This window comes from Anoplolepis gracilipes, chromosome 12 (genome assembly GCF_047496725.1).
Source record: "Anoplolepis gracilipes chromosome 12, ASM4749672v1, whole genome shotgun sequence".
NCBI lineage: Eukaryota > Metazoa > Arthropoda > Insecta > Hymenoptera > Formicidae > Anoplolepis > Anoplolepis gracilipes.
In genome coordinates this window covers 9,815,820-9,834,613 of record NC_132981.1, presented here as the reverse complement: position 1 = coordinate 9,834,613, position 18,794 = coordinate 9,815,820, and the positions used below count along the sequence as shown (strand labels likewise).

The 18,794-nt window shown below is 37.2% G+C and overlaps 1 protein-coding gene across 2 annotated transcripts in view; it reads left to right on the top strand.

The window, feature by feature from the left end:
- The window catches only part of Sema5c (Semaphorin 5c), a 94,811-nt gene that overhangs the window by 67,367 nt on the left and 8,650 nt on the right, over nt 1–18,794 (top strand). For both annotated transcript variants that reach the window (XM_072903702.1, XM_072903703.1), the window contains exon 3: nt 3,840–3,936. In XM_072903702.1, the coding sequence (XP_072759803.1) occupies nt 3,840–3,936 (97 nt within the window). The remainder of the gene's footprint in view (nt 1–3,839; nt 3,937–18,794) is intronic.

Genomic DNA, 18,794 nt, shown 5'->3' with positions numbered 1-18,794 from the left:
TGCACGAAATTGTATACGCGCGTACGGACACGCTGAGAGAGGAGTCCTTTTATGCAAAAGCGGCTTCTCCCCTTCCTCCCGCGTGCGCGTGCGCGTGCGCGTGCGCGTGTGCGTATGCGTGCGAATGCGTATCCTCACTCCTAGGGAGAAGGAGAACTTTATCAAGATCCTGCAATTTTTACCGTTTACAACTTCGCCGCTTTGTCGTAACTTATATTTCGCGCGTAATCTCCGTCATCTTGGATATTGATCTCCGGACGGAATCTACCGTAGATTTGGGATTACTTAAAATAGCACGTGCTCCACGAACACAAGCAGTATTAAAAGGCCGACGCATTTAATCCGCTCATCGGAAATGGAATTAAATCGATTTAAAAAGGCGTGGCAATCGGCGCTATTGGCTTTTATACGGTCTTCATTAATGATGCATAAGTATTTAATTATTATTCAAAAAAAAGGGCATTTCGAGAATACATAGAATATTTCAACGCGTTCTTAAATGTTTATTTTAAAAAATGTCTAAATAAACCTGAGTTTTTAAAGTGCGATAATTATACATTTTTTATTTTATTCCGTGTTTTATCACTACTAATAAGAATCATGTTTTTTACTTGTTTTATATTTTGCTTTAAGCTTAATATATACATATTTGAAAAATACATAAATAATTTAATAAATTTGTAATATTTTATTATAAGTCTGCATTCTTTTTATCATTATTCAGTGCACTTTCCGTTAAATCGATTTTTATACAATATTGTATTATTTTATTGCTAAAAAACATAAAGGAAGAAATGAAAGATTTATATCTTTCCGTGTTTTATCATTACTAATAAGAATCATGTTTTTTACTTGTTTTATACTACTTTAATGCTTAATATAATATATTGAAAAATACATATCTAATAAATTTGTAATATTTTATTATAAGACTGCATTCTCGTTACCATTATGCAATGCACTTTCTGTTACATCGATTTTTATACAGTATTGTATTATTTTAAATATAATATTTTATTTCTAAAAAAAAAACATAAAGAAAGAAATGAAAGATTTATATTTTTCTCAGTAAATATTTTATATCTGTGATATAAAGTAGCATAAAATTTTACATCCATTATCACACTTTCGAGGAGTTCCTTCAACTTTTTGATGTATGTACAAGGTACTAAGGATTCAATATAGCAATTTTACTTCGATCGCATGGTGTCGCTGGATAAAACTTTGCGCGGTAATTCAATAAAGAATTGCGTCCCTGTCCGCACACGTGGTGCGCGATTGCGGTGACGAAAGAGAGAGAGAGAGAGAAGGAGGGGCAGTTCGCATAACGCAATTATCCGTATTAACATAGCAAGCCCGGTGGTCCACATCTGCAGTAGCGTGTCGGTACGTTGGGGAGGCCACTTTAAGGTGGTGGTGGTGGAAGGTAGTACTCAAGGTAGTACAAGGTAAGCACGGCCACGACGCGATCGCTCCATCCTCGCTGCAACGATGCAATTTCGTCCCGGAGCGGTATTATCCCCGTCAGCGCATGAAAGACGGAAAATTGATAAAGCGGAGCGAGAACGCTACCTGCTGAAGGATCGTATATGAGTCGCTCTTGCAGAGATCGAGCACGATGTGTTCGCGATAAATGATGGGCATCGTGTAATTGATATTTCTCATCGTTCATCGTTCCGCGACGCCGAGTGATATCCGACCCGATCGAGCGGGAGTGTTGCTTTACTTAATACTGGATGAATAATGGCGTTAAATTGTAACGTTTCGAGTAACATGACGCGAATCGCATTTCTTTCATCCAACTGAAAATTTTATTGTATGAAACAATGAAGGAAAGTTTTTGCGAGGCACATTAAATTTCAAAACTCTCTGTAGGGTAAACTTGGGCAAGATGGCCATAATTTTTTAAAATGCAAAGACATACTTTTATTTTTGTTATTTTTTTAATAGCGTTTGACATATTATCTTCACTGAAGCTTAAATTACGTAATATTATCGGAATTAAAAGGAAAATATTTAATAGAAATTTTATATTATCAAAATAGTACAACTTAAGCATTGGCCATCTTACCCAACTTTTAAGGAAAAGATGGCCATAATATTTATAAAAAAATAGTGAAAAGGAAAATAAAAATTATAGGTCATATAACAATTTACATATCTTTATAATATGTCTAACGTCGATTACGATAGCTTACTTGTAATTTATTCGACGTTATAACAGTTTTTAGTGGACAAGTGAAAAACTTTGCAGGTAGTCAAAAGCAAAAACTACTGTAAATATCGATTATCTTTGATAATGACTAAAAAAGCGCCCTATGTAGCGATTATTGAAAAAATTACAGCCTATGGCCATCATACCCTAGTTTACTCTATTACAAAATAAAGCGTCAACTTCTTTTAGTAATTAATAACTATCTATTAATTCGTTTTATAAGACTATCAAGGAAGCTATAGAAACGTTGTTATGAGCTCCATTACATTCCATATTACTCATTTATCTTGAAGAATGCATCGTAAAATTGAGCTTTCGTAAAGATAGATGCGCAGGGCGTGGCTAGCGCAAGCGAAAATAGCGTGAGTAGAGAATTAAAGGCGATAAATGGCAGGAAAGCGATGGAGGAAACAAGGGAGAGAGCTGTAGAAGAAAGAGGAATCCTCCAGGATCGTTAACCAAAGGAGGAACGCTCGGCATGTTCTTCGCGGTCTTTCCTTCTCTCAGCATCCTCCGTATTTTCGCTTTGCCCTTTGCCTCTCTTCTCTGGCATGAAGATCGAAGGCTACTTTACGAGGCAGTCTTGTAAGTCGATCGTTACGCCTCGATAGTGCACGCAGTAGAATGCATGTGTAAGGCGTGTATGGATTATTACGGCGTGACATCGCGGGACATAAAGTTGCTTCCTCCCTATCCGACTCGTGGCGATGCCGACGAAAAAAAAAAATTTCAAGAAGAATCGATGTAAATCGTGCTCTACGAGCCGCCAGTCGTCATCGTGCAGGGTGGTCCGCGTTTCGAGAATTCTTTTATATATATTATGTCTTGACAATGGCCAGAATTTTCTGAAGAAAAAAAAAAAAAAAAAAATAATCGCGCAAGGAATAATGCATTCATTTACCAGCAACTTTAGTTTCTGACAATTATTATGACATTTTATATCGTAACTTATTATATACACAAAATTTTAATTGTTGCAAAACATATTTTAATATTCAATATTCAATAAAAGATAAGACTAAATACAATTTTTAATAATATGTATATATTTATAAGTAATACAATTAACAATAATAAACTGTAATTATATACTTTAAGTAATTTATTGTCAACTTGGGCTTAATATATTCGAGTTTAGTTGATGTACAGAGAATCTTCCAAGAATTCTTGCGGCACTCTCGTATTTAGGTCGTGTTGGCCTAGGCTGAATTACGAGTCGCTACCGGTAAACACACGAAAAGAAAGAACACACGAAAAAGAAAGCCGCTTTCGACACGCTCGATTCGGTAATTATGACACCTCGTATCGACTTTTCGCACCTGTTTGTGTACCGGTTCTCACCTCCCAAGTTGTGAATTGAAAGCTCGTATATAACTATTGTAGTTATTTAATAACTTTTATCTTTTTATCACATTTTTGTAATGATTTTTTTATATATCCTTTATTTTACTTAAAATGGAATATCAACAATTTTAATATTGAAACTTGGATAATGTCGGAAATAGAAATCAAAATTGATATATTTTTGAAGAAAAAATTTTTATCGATTTTCCAAGTTTTGACAAACAATAATAATGTCTTTGACCTCACTTAAATAACTAAGTGTCTCATTTTATTGTTGCAGATTTAGCGGACACCAATGTGTTTCAGCAAGAGGGAGTCACGACTTATTCTCAGTTGCTTTTCGACGTGGCACGACAGCAAGTCGTTGTTGGTGCACGGTATGTATTTTCACGTTGCATGCTTTTCTTCAATTACCGAGTTAATCCTCTCAGCTCGTAGCTACGTGTATTATATATTAACGTTGTTTAATTTGAAAATATTTTTAAAATTATTTTTCCATATCTGAATATAAACTTGTTTGGCGACACGAGCGCGATTACATTTTACTAATTTAGATAAGAGTTTACAAAAAATTCCTAATTTGAGTCTCGAACAATAATAAACTAACTAACAAACATCTCGGATAGTCAGCTTTCTGCGATAAAATTGAAATCGTTATGAAATTATGGATATTAGAAAAACGATGAGGTCGCGGATTCAATAGTGGAGTTTAGCCTATCAGTGGTCTCACGATAATAACAAGTTTTAGAAAGCGTTTCGCAGAGATCAGAATTTAATGAGAAGATGTTCTCGGATGACCTACTGCCTTCGATAAATATCTCTCGATCACCTTGCGAAGAAAAATTTGATCCCGCATGATTGTTACATTTTGACACGATAATCATGATTTTACGTTTTAGACTGACACATCAGGAATTAATAAACCTGTCGGTTTTTGTACCTGTTGTTTTGAACACGTGTTTGAAACTTGTAAAAATTTTAAATATATATCTTATAAAACCATCTATTTCTAACAACTAGAACGTTATAATTATGATCCTAAAGTTTGTTTCATTTACATTTAAGATTAGCTTCAGCAACATCGATTAATTTTGACGAGAATTTAATTATTTTACAATATGGGAAATCTAAATTATAAAATGGATAAATAAAATACGTCGTCGTTAAAATATTTAGATTCTTCTTTAGAGAAAGTTTTATTCGACTGCTCCTCGACACGCAAACCTGGGAGTAAACCGTCAGGGAGCGATGTGGTGAACGGAAATAAATAGAAGAAGAAGAAAAAGAGAATGAAAAGGCGAACCCATTTCGCGCGTTGGTTTAGGACCGCCCTGTTACAGGACGTTGACGTGCTCTTTGACGCGTGACGACGCCATAGATTCAACACGACCCATTGAAGGCAGAAACGCGCTAACTCCTTCCTCCGGCAATTTTCAACGAGATGTCCTGGCAGTTCGCCAAATTGGCTAACATACGACGCGATCTCCCCGGCACCGATCCATTTTCGCGCCAGACAAGATTCGCGTCTGCTCGGTTTTTATCCCGCCGTCGTTTCACGAGATCACTCGCGATCAAAGAAACGGGATAAGAAAATAACGTCGCGTCTCGTTGATGTTTCTTAGATCGTTCGTACTCGCTCGTGACGTACTCATTAACTGGACCGAACCGAAAAAGCCGAATCGCCACTTCATGATATAACGATCGTAATTGAGTTCTATCACGACAACCTTGCCGTGACATCTAAATTGCCAAGACTAATCGCGACGATAAATTTCGCGATTTTTTTCCAAATCACTCAACTATACTTTCACCACTTGATAATTACATTTGATAATCACATCAAAGATGCGATAAACAGATTTAAAAATTATAAAATATAAAAATTATAATTTAGATAATATACAGACAACATTACACGCTATCTTATCCCCCTCCATTGCTCTTGAAATCTTAATTGATAAATTAATTAGCACCCGCGATGTCGCGATAGATCGAGACAGATATCGTGATTTCTTACTTTATGTCATATAACGCGAGCTTATTATGTCCGATTAAATTGCACCGTGGGATCGGATTACAGGCGACGCGGAAATTATGACGATGAAATTACTTTTGAAAATCATTGCCGGCATAGTACGTGCCCGCGCTTAAGTAAACGTCTTTCTCGCGCGATTCATTTACTCGCAGCGGGATCGAATGGCGTGAGATATGCCCGCCGATCCCGCTCGTTACATCGCGTTAGTGCAGATCGTGTTCCTCCCCGACATTGTTTAGCAACCATTTATATGTCATACAAATTATACGGCCTCTCGTAAGAAAGCGAGACTGCTGGCGGAGCGCTTCTACGGGATCTTTTTTGCCATACTTTCTCTAATCGATAAACACCGCTCCATTATAAGCAGGAAATGACACTCGATATATATCCAAAGTATATTCGATGAGAAGAAAGAGGAAAAAAAAAAAAAAAATAGAAAAAAAAGAGCAAAAGCAAACGAACGTGTTGAGTGACCTGCGTATCAAGTGGGCGATACCTGTCCTACGAATTCGTATCTTAATGCGTCTGTCATTAATAATATTTGTACATATGGCGTTTTATCGCGTCTCGAATGGTTCGAGACCGGAAAATAGCGAAAACGATCGAGAACCATTTCACGTAGGAGACAGAGTAGCAGCCGAGGACCGAGCTACTACCAGTTATCTTGATCGATGAACCTTGGCTAAGGAGAGAAGCGTGAAAGGAGACGTTTTCTTCGACGTTGCTTTCATACTTTGTTCCACGCCTGTGAGCTTCGAGAGGCTACTTGGATTATACTAAACTAGTTTTGCGGGACTGGTTGGTCTTATCTATATCTATCTGGCGATTGACAGCAAGTTAAGTGATTAATTGAAATTAAGCGGTTAATATATAAAGATTTTTCGCGAACAAGAAACAAGGGAACTTAAAATTCAAAATATTCTGCCAAATTATTTTCAATTTAGTAGACTTTTTTTCTCTCGGTCTTTCATTTATTTTCAAATATATAACGTGCAAAATATAACGATTTTATTTGATTATATATAAACAGAAAATTAGAATTTAATTTTTTAAACTGATATATGCAATTTATTATAATAACAATAAAAATCGAATTTAAAAACAGACATTTCAAATATTATTTTATTGATTTGAGATTTAAAATGTTGAAATATTTAAATAAAATTTTTAATTCGTCTAAAAACAGCAATAAATAAATATAAGCGGCAATCTTTCGTTATCAGATTACAGGATGACATTCGAGTCGAGCTGATTAATGGATTTAAAATTAGCCCTGCTAATGTAGTTGTGCGCGCATGTGCACGACGACCAGTCAGTGCTGCTTGCGTGAAAAAATGCGATCCACCCACGCAAAGTAAGTGTCATGCGATCGTGCATACACGCATGATACGAGTGTCGCGAGATCGAAGTCGGCCTCTGGTCGGTCGGTCGATCGATCGATCGATCGATCGGATCGATCGGGTCGATGGAAAAGGGAGTACGCCCCCGTGTGCTTTCTATTAATAGAATGTCAGTTATTAGCCGCTGCCCACGCGTAATCACGCCTGTGCAATTTCTAGCAAAGTAACAGATAAGAAAAATCTGCGGAAGTGCATCATAGGTATTCCACCCCCAAACTTTATTTTAATAGATTGATTCTTTATATTCTTTAATTATAAACAAATGGAAATGAAAATTAGATAATTAATATTTCTTTCCAGATTTTGTTAGATTTATAAAAAGCTTGTAATATAAAATATAAAAAAAAACTTGGTTAACATAGTTTGTATTTTTGCTCGAATAATAGCGAATAAATAATGATATTATAGAGCGTGTTCGTATTTCAAATAAAATTTCTGAATAACATGTATGCACGTTTTGAGATACGTTTCTATATTTGCTTCTTTATTCGGCTTCCTAACTTTTACGGATACATATTCTGAAGGCAACGAAGTGTAATATACACAAGGATGGATATCGTCGTGTCTCGTAGCCGGGAAGTATTTCGTCGGGAAATTTCTCGCGCAACTTGATTATCTCTGCTCCACACTCTGAGCTCCTCGTTTTTGTTTGCGAACGGGAAACGATGGCAACGGGATGTACTCGGGATGCGGATAAAAGTTTTCGGGTTTATGCGCGCAAGATTACTTGTGACAGCCGGTCGCAGGTGTTGGGAATTTCATAGACGGCCGCTAACGTGGTCGTATCGTATTTATGATGTTGCTCGAAGTGCGAGGTGTACATGAGACTATTCTCGTTTCCCCGTACTGCCAGTTTTATCGTTTTCATATCGATACTTTGGCGAAGAAGGAACATTTTCTCGAGTATTTTTCTTCTACGATCTAGTAAATTTTTTTTCCTTGTTTTATTATAGCCTGCAGAGATATTCTTATCGCGCAACTGTTTTTACCGTTACATATTTAATTTAATTTTCAAATTCACTCATTTTATACATACCGGATATATCTTTCAGCCTCTATCAGCTTTTTTATTTATATATATATATATATATATTTTTTTAATTTTAAAATAAACGTTGATATGAGAATCTTTTTACTTATTATCTTGTACATGCGAATAAATACAATTTTAGCTTTATATTTTCACATATGCAGATCTTTTTTCTAGCTTATTATATTTTATAGGAGGGAATAATTCTACGCGAGTAAAAATAATTATTTTAACATTTATCTCCATTGACACGACTAATTTATTTCCGTCTAGATTTCTTTCAGCACGTGTTAGGAAACGATTTCACCGGGGCCGATATCCCGCGTGGATATACATATATACATATATATGTATAAATGCACGTCGCCGATTCGGAAAGTCGTGCGGGAGATTTTCGCGCGTATCTGGCGGCCCCGCGCGCCCACCGTGACAAATCGTTACCGGGAGATTTATCTTGTAGCAAATAAGCGGTCTTATTTATTTATAGGACGATGTCGATCGACGTGTCCGCCGTTACAGGTTGTCGTGAGATCTCGCCGGCCTACCGTTACGCCTACGAAACCTGATTTTGGCGTCGGCAGTCTCGCGTTTTTGCACGGCCTGCACTTTGCAGTCTTCCTTTTATTATTCAACTCGAAGTAGATTACTGCTACACCCTGAGAGATGTTGTAGCAGTCTCCGATAACGGACCGTGTAAACTTTTCAACGTGCACTTTGCGCAAAGTTGTCAATGACCGCAAGTGAATCTGACGAGAGAGAGAGAGAAATTGAATATTTTTGAAATAACTGATAGAGTGATCCGATATGCCATGCAGTATTTCCCATAGAAATTGTATATTTATATCTCAATAAAATCATATGATATCTTGTGTGAAATTATACGTAAAGTGCATACGATAATATATAACGTAAAAGAATTGCATTAGAGAGAAAGATCATATCCTCGAATTTTTTGTCACATTTGTGTGTTTCACCTGACGCTTATCTCCCTATAATATCTCGTTCTAAATTTACTTCTTTAAAGCAACTTGCCAAATTTAGAGCGAAGTAAAAGTTGCAGCGCGAATTGATAAAAGAGAAAAGAAAATGCAAGCGCAAGGAAATAACAGAGACGTTTACTTCATCCCGACTGAGGGTATAATATGTAATTACGGGTTGGATTTTTCGAGCACGCCGGGTTTCCAAGACTGTATGTTCCCGCACACCGTTTCGGAAGGTCGAGTGGAAGGAAAAGGTACGCGTGAGGTGGTCTCGAGGGGGAGCGAAGGGGATGGTGGAAAGGTGGAGAGAATGTCACAGGCGGCGCCAGCGTGTCCTGTGCGTATACGCAATCGTTCTCTATCCGTCAGCGAGATCGTGCGGCCGTATATTCTGCGCTTACACGCGCGCAGAATGCGCATGTTTATGTAATACGCTTAACGGCTGGCCGACGATGGAAAATGGGCGTGAAATATATATTACGATTTAGCGATTACGTCGGATCAATTGTGATTCGTAGAATTATTCGCGAGGTTGCATACACAGGGTGTTTTTAAACCTATGTCGGAGATTTTCAGGGTATATTCTAGGAGTCAAAATAAGAAAAAAAGTTCTTATAAGCATAATAATTAATAGTGACCTTAATTTTTATGTAATTTTGACAATTTATTTTGATTTTGAGGGGGAGATACAGGTGGGGGGGGGGGGGGGGTGCTAATTTTCAAATGGCAACAATTTTTTTTATTTTTCGTCGCATCGAAAAATAAATGAAATTATTTGATTTAGGAGAAAAAAAACTTTAAAAAAAGGTATTCCTAAAAAAATTGTCACTATTAATTATTATGCTGTGCAAAATTTCAACAATCTGTGAAAAAGTCTCCGAGAGCTACAAAACATTTTGCAATTTTTTCTACCAACTTTAGGGGGCTGTAACTCGGAAGGAAAGCATTTTTGGACCCCTGCTTATAAGAACTTTTTTTCTTATTTTGACTCCTAGAATATGTCCTTAAAATCTCCGACATAGGTTTAAAAACACCCTGTATATAGTTGCAGCCGCAACGAAATATAGTTTCCGCGAGGGTCGGGTAAAAGGCTATTCACCTGCAAAGTAAAAGTATTCGTTTAAACCACCTTTGATGCATAATAGATGAGTCCCTAGCTTCCGTGTGAGTCAATTCTGTACCGAAGAAAACATAGAGCGATGTTTCTAAACGGGTACTGTTTCTAGCGCATCTATAATATCCTCGTTGCTTTATAATTTTGTAACGTTATTTCTCTGCGAAAGAGTCTTTGCATCTTCAATGTACAAAAGAAACGAGATATTTTAAATATAATAGCGGCTATAAGTCTCATTCTTTAAATAAAAAAGCGTTGCGAGACGCTTTTCATAAACTTGAGTAAGATACTATTATCTTTACTAATAATAAAATATCTTCTTTTTAATTATATCAGAATTAATGTGTTAATTTTTATACGAGACATTTTATTTTTTACTTTATAATTCCAAAGAAAACACACTACTCATTTTACTACAATTCTTTAACTTAAAAAACTTTCTTAAAATACCGAGTTAATTATCCTTTCATTAATTAGCAAGTATCTTACGCATCAAAAGGAACAGAATCTTATTGAAAGATCCAATCTCGATTCAATAAAAACGGCTACATCCGTGTTTGGAAGTTCCTTTCATTAAAACGTTATGTGTGAGAGTGTTTTATTTAGCTTCTTCCGCTATGTTTTCGGAATAGACGAACTCCCGGAGCAATTTACGAACACAGAAGATGTCCGTTCTTTATCTCCGAGAGACGCTCGATTTTTCTTCCTTAGGAAAAACGGCCATGCAACGGTCGTATATCTCTGCCGAATAAGCGGTAATAGAGGAAAGACCGAGGCCGAAGGTGTACAGAGGACGGATATAACGACAGATCTGTCGTTGCGACCCTGTTCACGTTTACACGACGCGGCGAAATCACAGATTCCGATTCCGATTCGAGATCACGAGCGACGATCTCTCGTCTAAACGGCGATAGAATTTATTATTCCACGCGATGTGTACAATCGCTTTGCGACGCGTCACGATCCGCTAAAGAAACTCGTCGCGTTGCGCCGCACTCTCGATGCACTCTCGACGTGTCTCGCATCGCGAGAGATCTCGTCTCCGATGCTGTTGTTAACTCCTTCGAAGAGGAGGAGAGGGAGGGAGGGAGGGAGGGAGGGAAAGGCACGACCTGTCCTGTCTGCGGGTCTTCAGCAAATATTGAACGTCTGCGATATCGGTAGAATTACCGGTACCGAGGGGCCCGGTCCCGAGAGCGAGTTCTCGCCGAGTCGGATATCCAATTTTGTACTTGTCCTTCGAGCCGAAGAGAACGGATTTGTGCGTAAGAACGAGGGCAGGTTAATATTATATACCATTCATTACTCTCTCTCTCTCTCTCTCTCTCTCTCTCTGTCTTTCTCTCCCTCTCAGAGGCTTTTATAAGATCGAGGATAATGGAAAAGGGCTATATCTCACTTTTTTCATCAAAAATAAAATGATGAAATCCTGAATAATGAATCGTGAAACTTCTCAAATATTTTATAATTTTTTATAAATTCTTTTTTACAATATATTTGATATTCACAGATATATATATATATATATATATATATATGATATTTTTAAAATATCATATCCAATATTAATATCACTCGACCTGTGATCTTAAATTTATACATTCCTTATAATGTAAACGTATATGTGTATATAGTGTTTGTTGTCTCTATTATGCAATTTAAATAATAATAAAATAATAAGAATATTTGATCACAAAATTTATTTTTAAAATATTCTCTGAATTATACATCCTCGAGTTATACACTAAAGTTATTCTCTCGTCGTTATAGATATAATCTTGATTCTCACGTCTTTGATAAATGTCCCCATATATATTCGTAAAATATATTTTTAGTTTTTAGCAACATAATATATTGCGTGGAATATTTCACGGAGTTTTATGCATACGATATTTTCTCGTTGGGCGAGAATCCCAAGAGCGCGGTAAACCACTCATGGGTATCACTGATAACGTCAACCTGATTTCACGGCTGAAATTCTCGTTCACTCGATTCCATCAATGAAAATATCATGTTCTTATCTATGCATGGGGCCTGGCGGCATGTTGTAACTGTAGGCCGCAGTACGGCCCACGGATTTTCGCGATCCATCGAGATATTGCAAGTGTCCTTCAAGGATTATAACCCACAATAAAAAGAATGCGTCGAATTGATTTCGACAAATTAATGTGAACATTGGAAAATATAAAGATCAAATTTTTTCTTTTTTTTTTTTTTAATCTATTTTGAAGCTATGAGAAATAAAAATTGGAAATTTAATGTAACGTAAATATAAGTCTGTTTGTAAAGATAGAGATTATGTTATATAAAGATCAGAATATTATATATCTACATAAAACAAAATGTATTTATTAAAAGAGATTAGGAGAAATAAAAGTCACTCAGCGCAATTTCAAATTTCAAATTCGACCCGCCCTCTTTAATCCCATTCACTCGCCGTTGCAACTGTGCGTTTCCAGCTGCATCGCTCTGGCACCCCTCGCAATCGCGCTTTCCATGCATACTGAGCACGTGCATGCGTGCACTCGCTCGCTCGGCGCCATGATTTGCATTCCTACTTAATTCTCGTATGCGCCAATCGTGACGTCATTGCGTCCTGAAGCTTATCGAGCGGTCTCTCGGGCGCTGACAGGTAATAGAGAGGCGTATCGATAGATTGGCGACCATACCTGAGTCCGGTGGTCGTCTCGAGGGCAACCTTTTCCGTATCGCGCGATAAAAAGAGGTTTATGCGAGGACGCGTGCGACAGAGGCATCTGGTCCGTAGTAAATAATTATATTTATCGCTGGCTAGGGTCGCCGTTCTAGTCTCCTCGGACGATATTTCTACGGTGATGTATCGCCTGTACGTAATCTTTTTTTTACCGGAGATTAGTTAACTCCGCGTCACGATCGCGACTTTGCATTCTTCGTGGCGCGTCTTGGAAAAAAAACTTTTGCAGAAATGCTCGTAGGATGCTCGACCTGGCGTTTTTCCTAGCGATTTATCGAGCGATAGCTAACGTAAGCTTATGTCTAACTTTATAGCCGTGGAAAACTTACAATACGAGGGTCTCTCATCGACAGCTTTATCGTCGTGGAAATTAGTTAAATATTTGAACTTTATCAGAATCTTAAGTAATTCTCTATCAATTTTTGATGATATACTCGTCTATCTTTTGATTGAAATTTTACATTAATATTTAATGTAAAAATAAAATACAGTTAAAAATTTGCATTATACATCTATTTATATTTATTAAAACAAACTTTACACGTGTCTATCCTTTTTTATTATTAATTAATTTTTTAACTAATTTTTTCTATATTTAATAATTAATATACTGCTATTATTATATTTTTATACATTGATCATAATTTTCGTAGATTGAATTTAATTAATTGACAATTATTATGTATGAGCAATTATTTCGATATCTGATATTACATCTAAAATCAAGGTAAACATTCATCTTTCTCTTTTCGATTTCAGAAGGTAACCTAACATTAGGATTAAATTTCATTTCTTTACGAGGAAGTGCGTTTATTTTATTATTGTTTCAACGGTTCTGGAAACATTCTGAAATGAGGGAAAATCTCGTGTTAATTAACGGATCGTAATGTAAATTAAGTGTCACGGCCGGAATTATTCTATCAAAGATGGTTAACATTATACTAGGCGGTCTCGGGTTGCTTCGATATTTTATGAGCGAGCTAAAAGTAGAAACCGCTTTATTATCCAGTTACTTATCGCGCAATATTTCCTCACACTTGAGAGTTTCACGGATGATTTTATCGCGATGGTGTATACGCGGCAATTAGCATTTCCTCGAATCGAGTTGCGATTTATCGACAGACGGCATCCTTAACTTGTGTGCCGCTTACACGTATGTACACATGTTGGAAAGTACACAAATTATATTAAGCCGATTTCGATTTGCCATGTACACTTTGATTAAGTAGCTCTTTAACAATTTACGTGAAATACAGTATCAATTAATATATTTGTACATATATTAATGTATAAATATATGGAACACAAAATAATATAAAATATTAACGTCATGTATCTGTAATGCTTATAAAAATCGCATTAATTGTAAAACAACTAAATTACTCTTATATATCACATATATATCATCGTTACATTTTATAGCGTTCGTTACAATGTCTTTTTCTGATTTATGAAGCTATATAAGTGTAGTAGATATAAAGCCTTAGTGATATAAAAAGTTATATGTGCATTTATTACTTAATTTAAATCGCTTGACGACGAATAAATTTAAATATTTTGCAAGAGAATGAGATTCTGAGGGACTTGAAACGGGACGCAGGATTGACGGGAGCGAAACGAGGGCACGTGGAAAATCGATCGGGTAACTGTGTTTGAAGTTAATCGTCGCAGGAGCTCTCGCGCATGTCCATCCTCGCGGTTGTCACGTCGCATAATGAGTCGATTATTATGAAACAACTAGTACTGTCACCTTTCCCTCCCTCGTCCCATAACTTTCTCAAGGCGCGAATTGCGGTCGCGTACAATGGCACGATCATCATCGCGCTCATCTACACGACAAGGGGAAGGGGCTAAAAGGGGCCAAAGAGGTATTTGTCCACTGAGCAGGAAGTAATCTGTTTCAATGTGACCACTCGGCCAATAAACAACATACAGAGAGTACCTACTTACACTCACGACTCACTTAGGCTTACTCGTGAGATTAGAACGATAACAAAACTCCTCTCAGAGATTAGACAGAAGAATACAAAATATAAAAAAATTCAATGAGAAGCAGAGCCGCATATTTCTATCCGCGAAAATTTTCAGAAGTTTTTCAATAAAATTTTTTTCAACCTAATATAAATTTCCGATATCTCGCTTTTATTAGAGTCGTCAAAGAGAGAAAAGACATTACGAAGGGACTCAATTTTAATTACTCTTACATTTTTATTGCTTGTCTTTTTCAACAAAGAAAAGATGATTTATATACCACGTTTTTTTTTTTTTTTTTTTTTTTATAATATGTATATCACCGTTATATTTCACACCTCAGTTGATATACGAGTCATTTATCTTGAAAGTGGTATAAGTCGAGAACTTTGCCGATCTTGTCGAGGTAGATATATGAAGATTATTTATATCTGCATCTTATTTAAATACATTTATATTGCAAAACCAGTCGTCCGCCACTCTCGGAATAAACGATGCGTATGACAATACGGACTTGTATCTCGTTTACGTTCTCGCGATCGAGGTGTCTCAACGTGTCATACAACGACAGTAACATCGGTTCGCTTTACTACCCGCCTACTTCGCACGCGGGATCCCATGTTCTAACAAGAAAATATGAGAGACGTTGATTGACGCCCGTAAAACTTGGTGCGATATCCAACCGCACCGTTACCGTAAAATTGGGTCCCGCATGAATCCCGTTGTACATGATACAGCAATGTAATACAAAATCGATTGCAGTCTACCGTATCTTCGATAAGAGAGAGGAAAAAGTCGCAACGACGTAAAGTACTGAAAAAAATTCCATTAAAGAATTTTTTTTTTTTTTTTTCCTCTATAAAAGAAGATTTTTTTTTCAATGTGTGAGATGAAAAAAGAAAACCGTACTATTCTTCTCCAGTACTCGACAATGACAAAAAGCACTTGTCACGCGTTCAGCGAGAAAATCGATTATCGATAATACTAACTGCATCTAGCGAGTAGAGGACCGCGGGCATACAACTTTGTTTCATGCGGAACAACGCGATACAATCTCCCTCGTTGGACCTGGAAAGAAATTCCGGCTTCTTTTCCGCGCGACATAATTCATTCCTGCCGCGCCCGACGGCCTTGTGATGTCGCCAAAGACGCGAACGAGAAACAGCGGTATCCCTTCGGCGGGAGTGCCCGGGTCCACGAGTATTACGGCGGTTGCCTCACGTAGGTTGGCGAATATATATACATGGATACGCAACGGTGCCGGCTTATTAATTGGCATGCACAACCGTCGTCCTGCCCGCGCTTGTACTCCACTTAAATAATAATTACCTGCTCCAAGTATCACGCGGTGCCGCGACGCGGGCGCCCACGTAGGCGCCGTTTATGCTTCGTTGCGGGTTCCCCCCGGGTCGTTCTCGCACAACCGGTGCGAGGAGGGAAAGGGTTTTGTGTCACACAGAATATGGATCGTTATACAGGGTGTTCTCGCTTTGCGAGGCTAAAAAAATTTTATCGATTTATATAGGATTTTTAGAAATCAAGATTTATAAAAGACTTGCACAAGTAAATAATACTTAAAACTGTCTTTTTTTTTTCTTTTTTTCTACTTTGGATTTCGAGTAAAAAATTCTAATGATGTTTTAATTTTAAAGTTGGACAAGCATATGGTTATATTATATTCTCAGGGTGAAAAGAGTGCACTCTGCGTTAGAGCATCTCGCGGTGTTTCAGATCGAGAATATTAAGCAAGCAGCTGAATGGGATTGATAGAGAAGTCTAATGAATGGCGCGAAACGTGACCCGGAGCATCGCAACAAAATGCAACACGACGGATAACTGTTATGCATGTATGTCGAAGCTAAGCCGCGATAGATTGCAAACTGCGACGTTAGTAATCATGCATAAATTAAGTTCATCGATTTGACAAAAGGTCCATGCGGAATATTGAGTATGTAATTATCGACACGTCCAATGAAGAAATACTCGAGCATTTGTATTTCCGATTGACGATATATGCGTGCGAAAGCGGTGTCCCTTAAGGATTGCAGATTGCAATATTAGAAAGCGAAAAGATTGTTGGAGGCGAACGATTTTATATAATATATGTGTGTATGACAACCGCGAAGTTTTATCTGTCAAATATATTCAAATTAATATAATTTACTAAAACATAGATACAACTTCTAATTAAACTATATTATATAATTACTAGTGGGATGAATAATTAATATATATAAAGTTTGAGAGCTTTCCATCTCTGTAATTAATTCGGAATCAATCTTTAATATTTTATATACTGTTTACACGCGATGACAGTTTCTTGAATTTTTATTTTTTTTTTTTCCATTACAAACCAGCGAGCAGGATCATCGTCGTAATCGCGCGCTACTTCCATTTACATAAATTGCGATCGTCACCGAAGCGGAAAAAAGACAGAGTGCTACTTGGAGAAACACGAGCGAGTATCGAGTTATCGATCGGTAATCTACACTTCCTGTTCCTGTCGGGATTTTGTTGTTGTTTTCTTCGCCTCGAAAAGAGACAGGCGGATAATTTTGCATGCACCATATCTTTGCGGTCATTTATAAATCGATAATAATTTATTTATCGAGCTTTCCTCGAGGCGATCGACACTGCCGTTGTTTTTAGTTTGCTACTTTACATATGCGCACGCTAATGAAAATTGCATCATGTTGAGGAAACATGGTAGGTTTTTTTTAAGTATCTGAATAAATTCATTTTTAAATATAAAAAAATTCTCTAATTTCGAAGAAAAAAGTTCTATATATTTCAACGAAATCTATCTATCTAAACCCGATTGGATTGAATCCGATTTTACGTAGGAAAAGTTTAATCTATCGATTACACAGAACATGTTCACTGAGCAATCTCTTGATCTCGCGTACTCGACGGCGAAGCACTGTCGTACACACTCGCGAACGTATGCGTGAGTATATGAGTCGCATCTGAGTCAAGTGGGCTGCCGTGGAATGTCGTCCGAGGAGTTTTCGAGGGCTCCTCGAAGTCGCTGTCAAACCCGAGTACGCCTCCGTGACTGCCACGAGTGTCTCACGCGAGTACTTCGAAATCGGACGTAAGCCACCCCGCAAAGTGAATACACAGAGAATGCGACGCGCTTCTCCGACGTTTCTTTTTTTTTTTTTTTTTTTTCTTATCTACCGAGTACCTCACCTCATCTTACGTTACCTCATCTTTCGTGAACGGTCGCATTCCGCGGAAGGTAGTTGCACACATCTTTTGCATGCCACCTTTCTCTCTCGGGTCTGCTCTCTGTACAGGATGGATCTCTACTCCTGAATTATTAAACAGTTTTCTTCTTTGTCTCTTTTAAATATTTATTAAGATATTTTATAAACAAAAAAAGAAGGAGAAATCGATTTTTACAGATAAAAAATTATGTTATTAAATTTCTAGATTTTTATTTGAAAGAGAAGTCACTGATATTATATGTACTTTAACTTACTGCTCCGCAAATATCTAAGTGATAAAAGCCAGAGTAAAAGAAACAATTTTCCATTCATTTTATTAATTTAACTGTTTATGTCTTGTTTGCAATATTAAACTATCTTCCATCTGCACCAATCAATATTCCAAAAAATATCGCGATGCATTTAAGAAAGATTAGAAATTTTTCTGTCACGAATCGTGTTAATGTGATAAGTAATATCGCGAGCACCAGTATTGCTTGTAAATGCACTCATTTAGATGCAGAATATGATGCGCGATATATGTTTATTAGCGGATATAATTGGAGTGGCGCAATCAAGCGTGCCATCGCTTGAGGAATTCATGAATACAGTCGGCATCGAGAATTGCAAGTAAACCTCGCTCATAGATATCTCTCGGAGAGAGGCAGCATCATTCTGCGGCGAAGCTGACGACCATCATTGAATACGATGATGAGTGTCGTTTCTATGAGAGAAATCGCCGCGTCGTCGCTGTCACTCGCCACAGCTATTCTTCCTCGATTT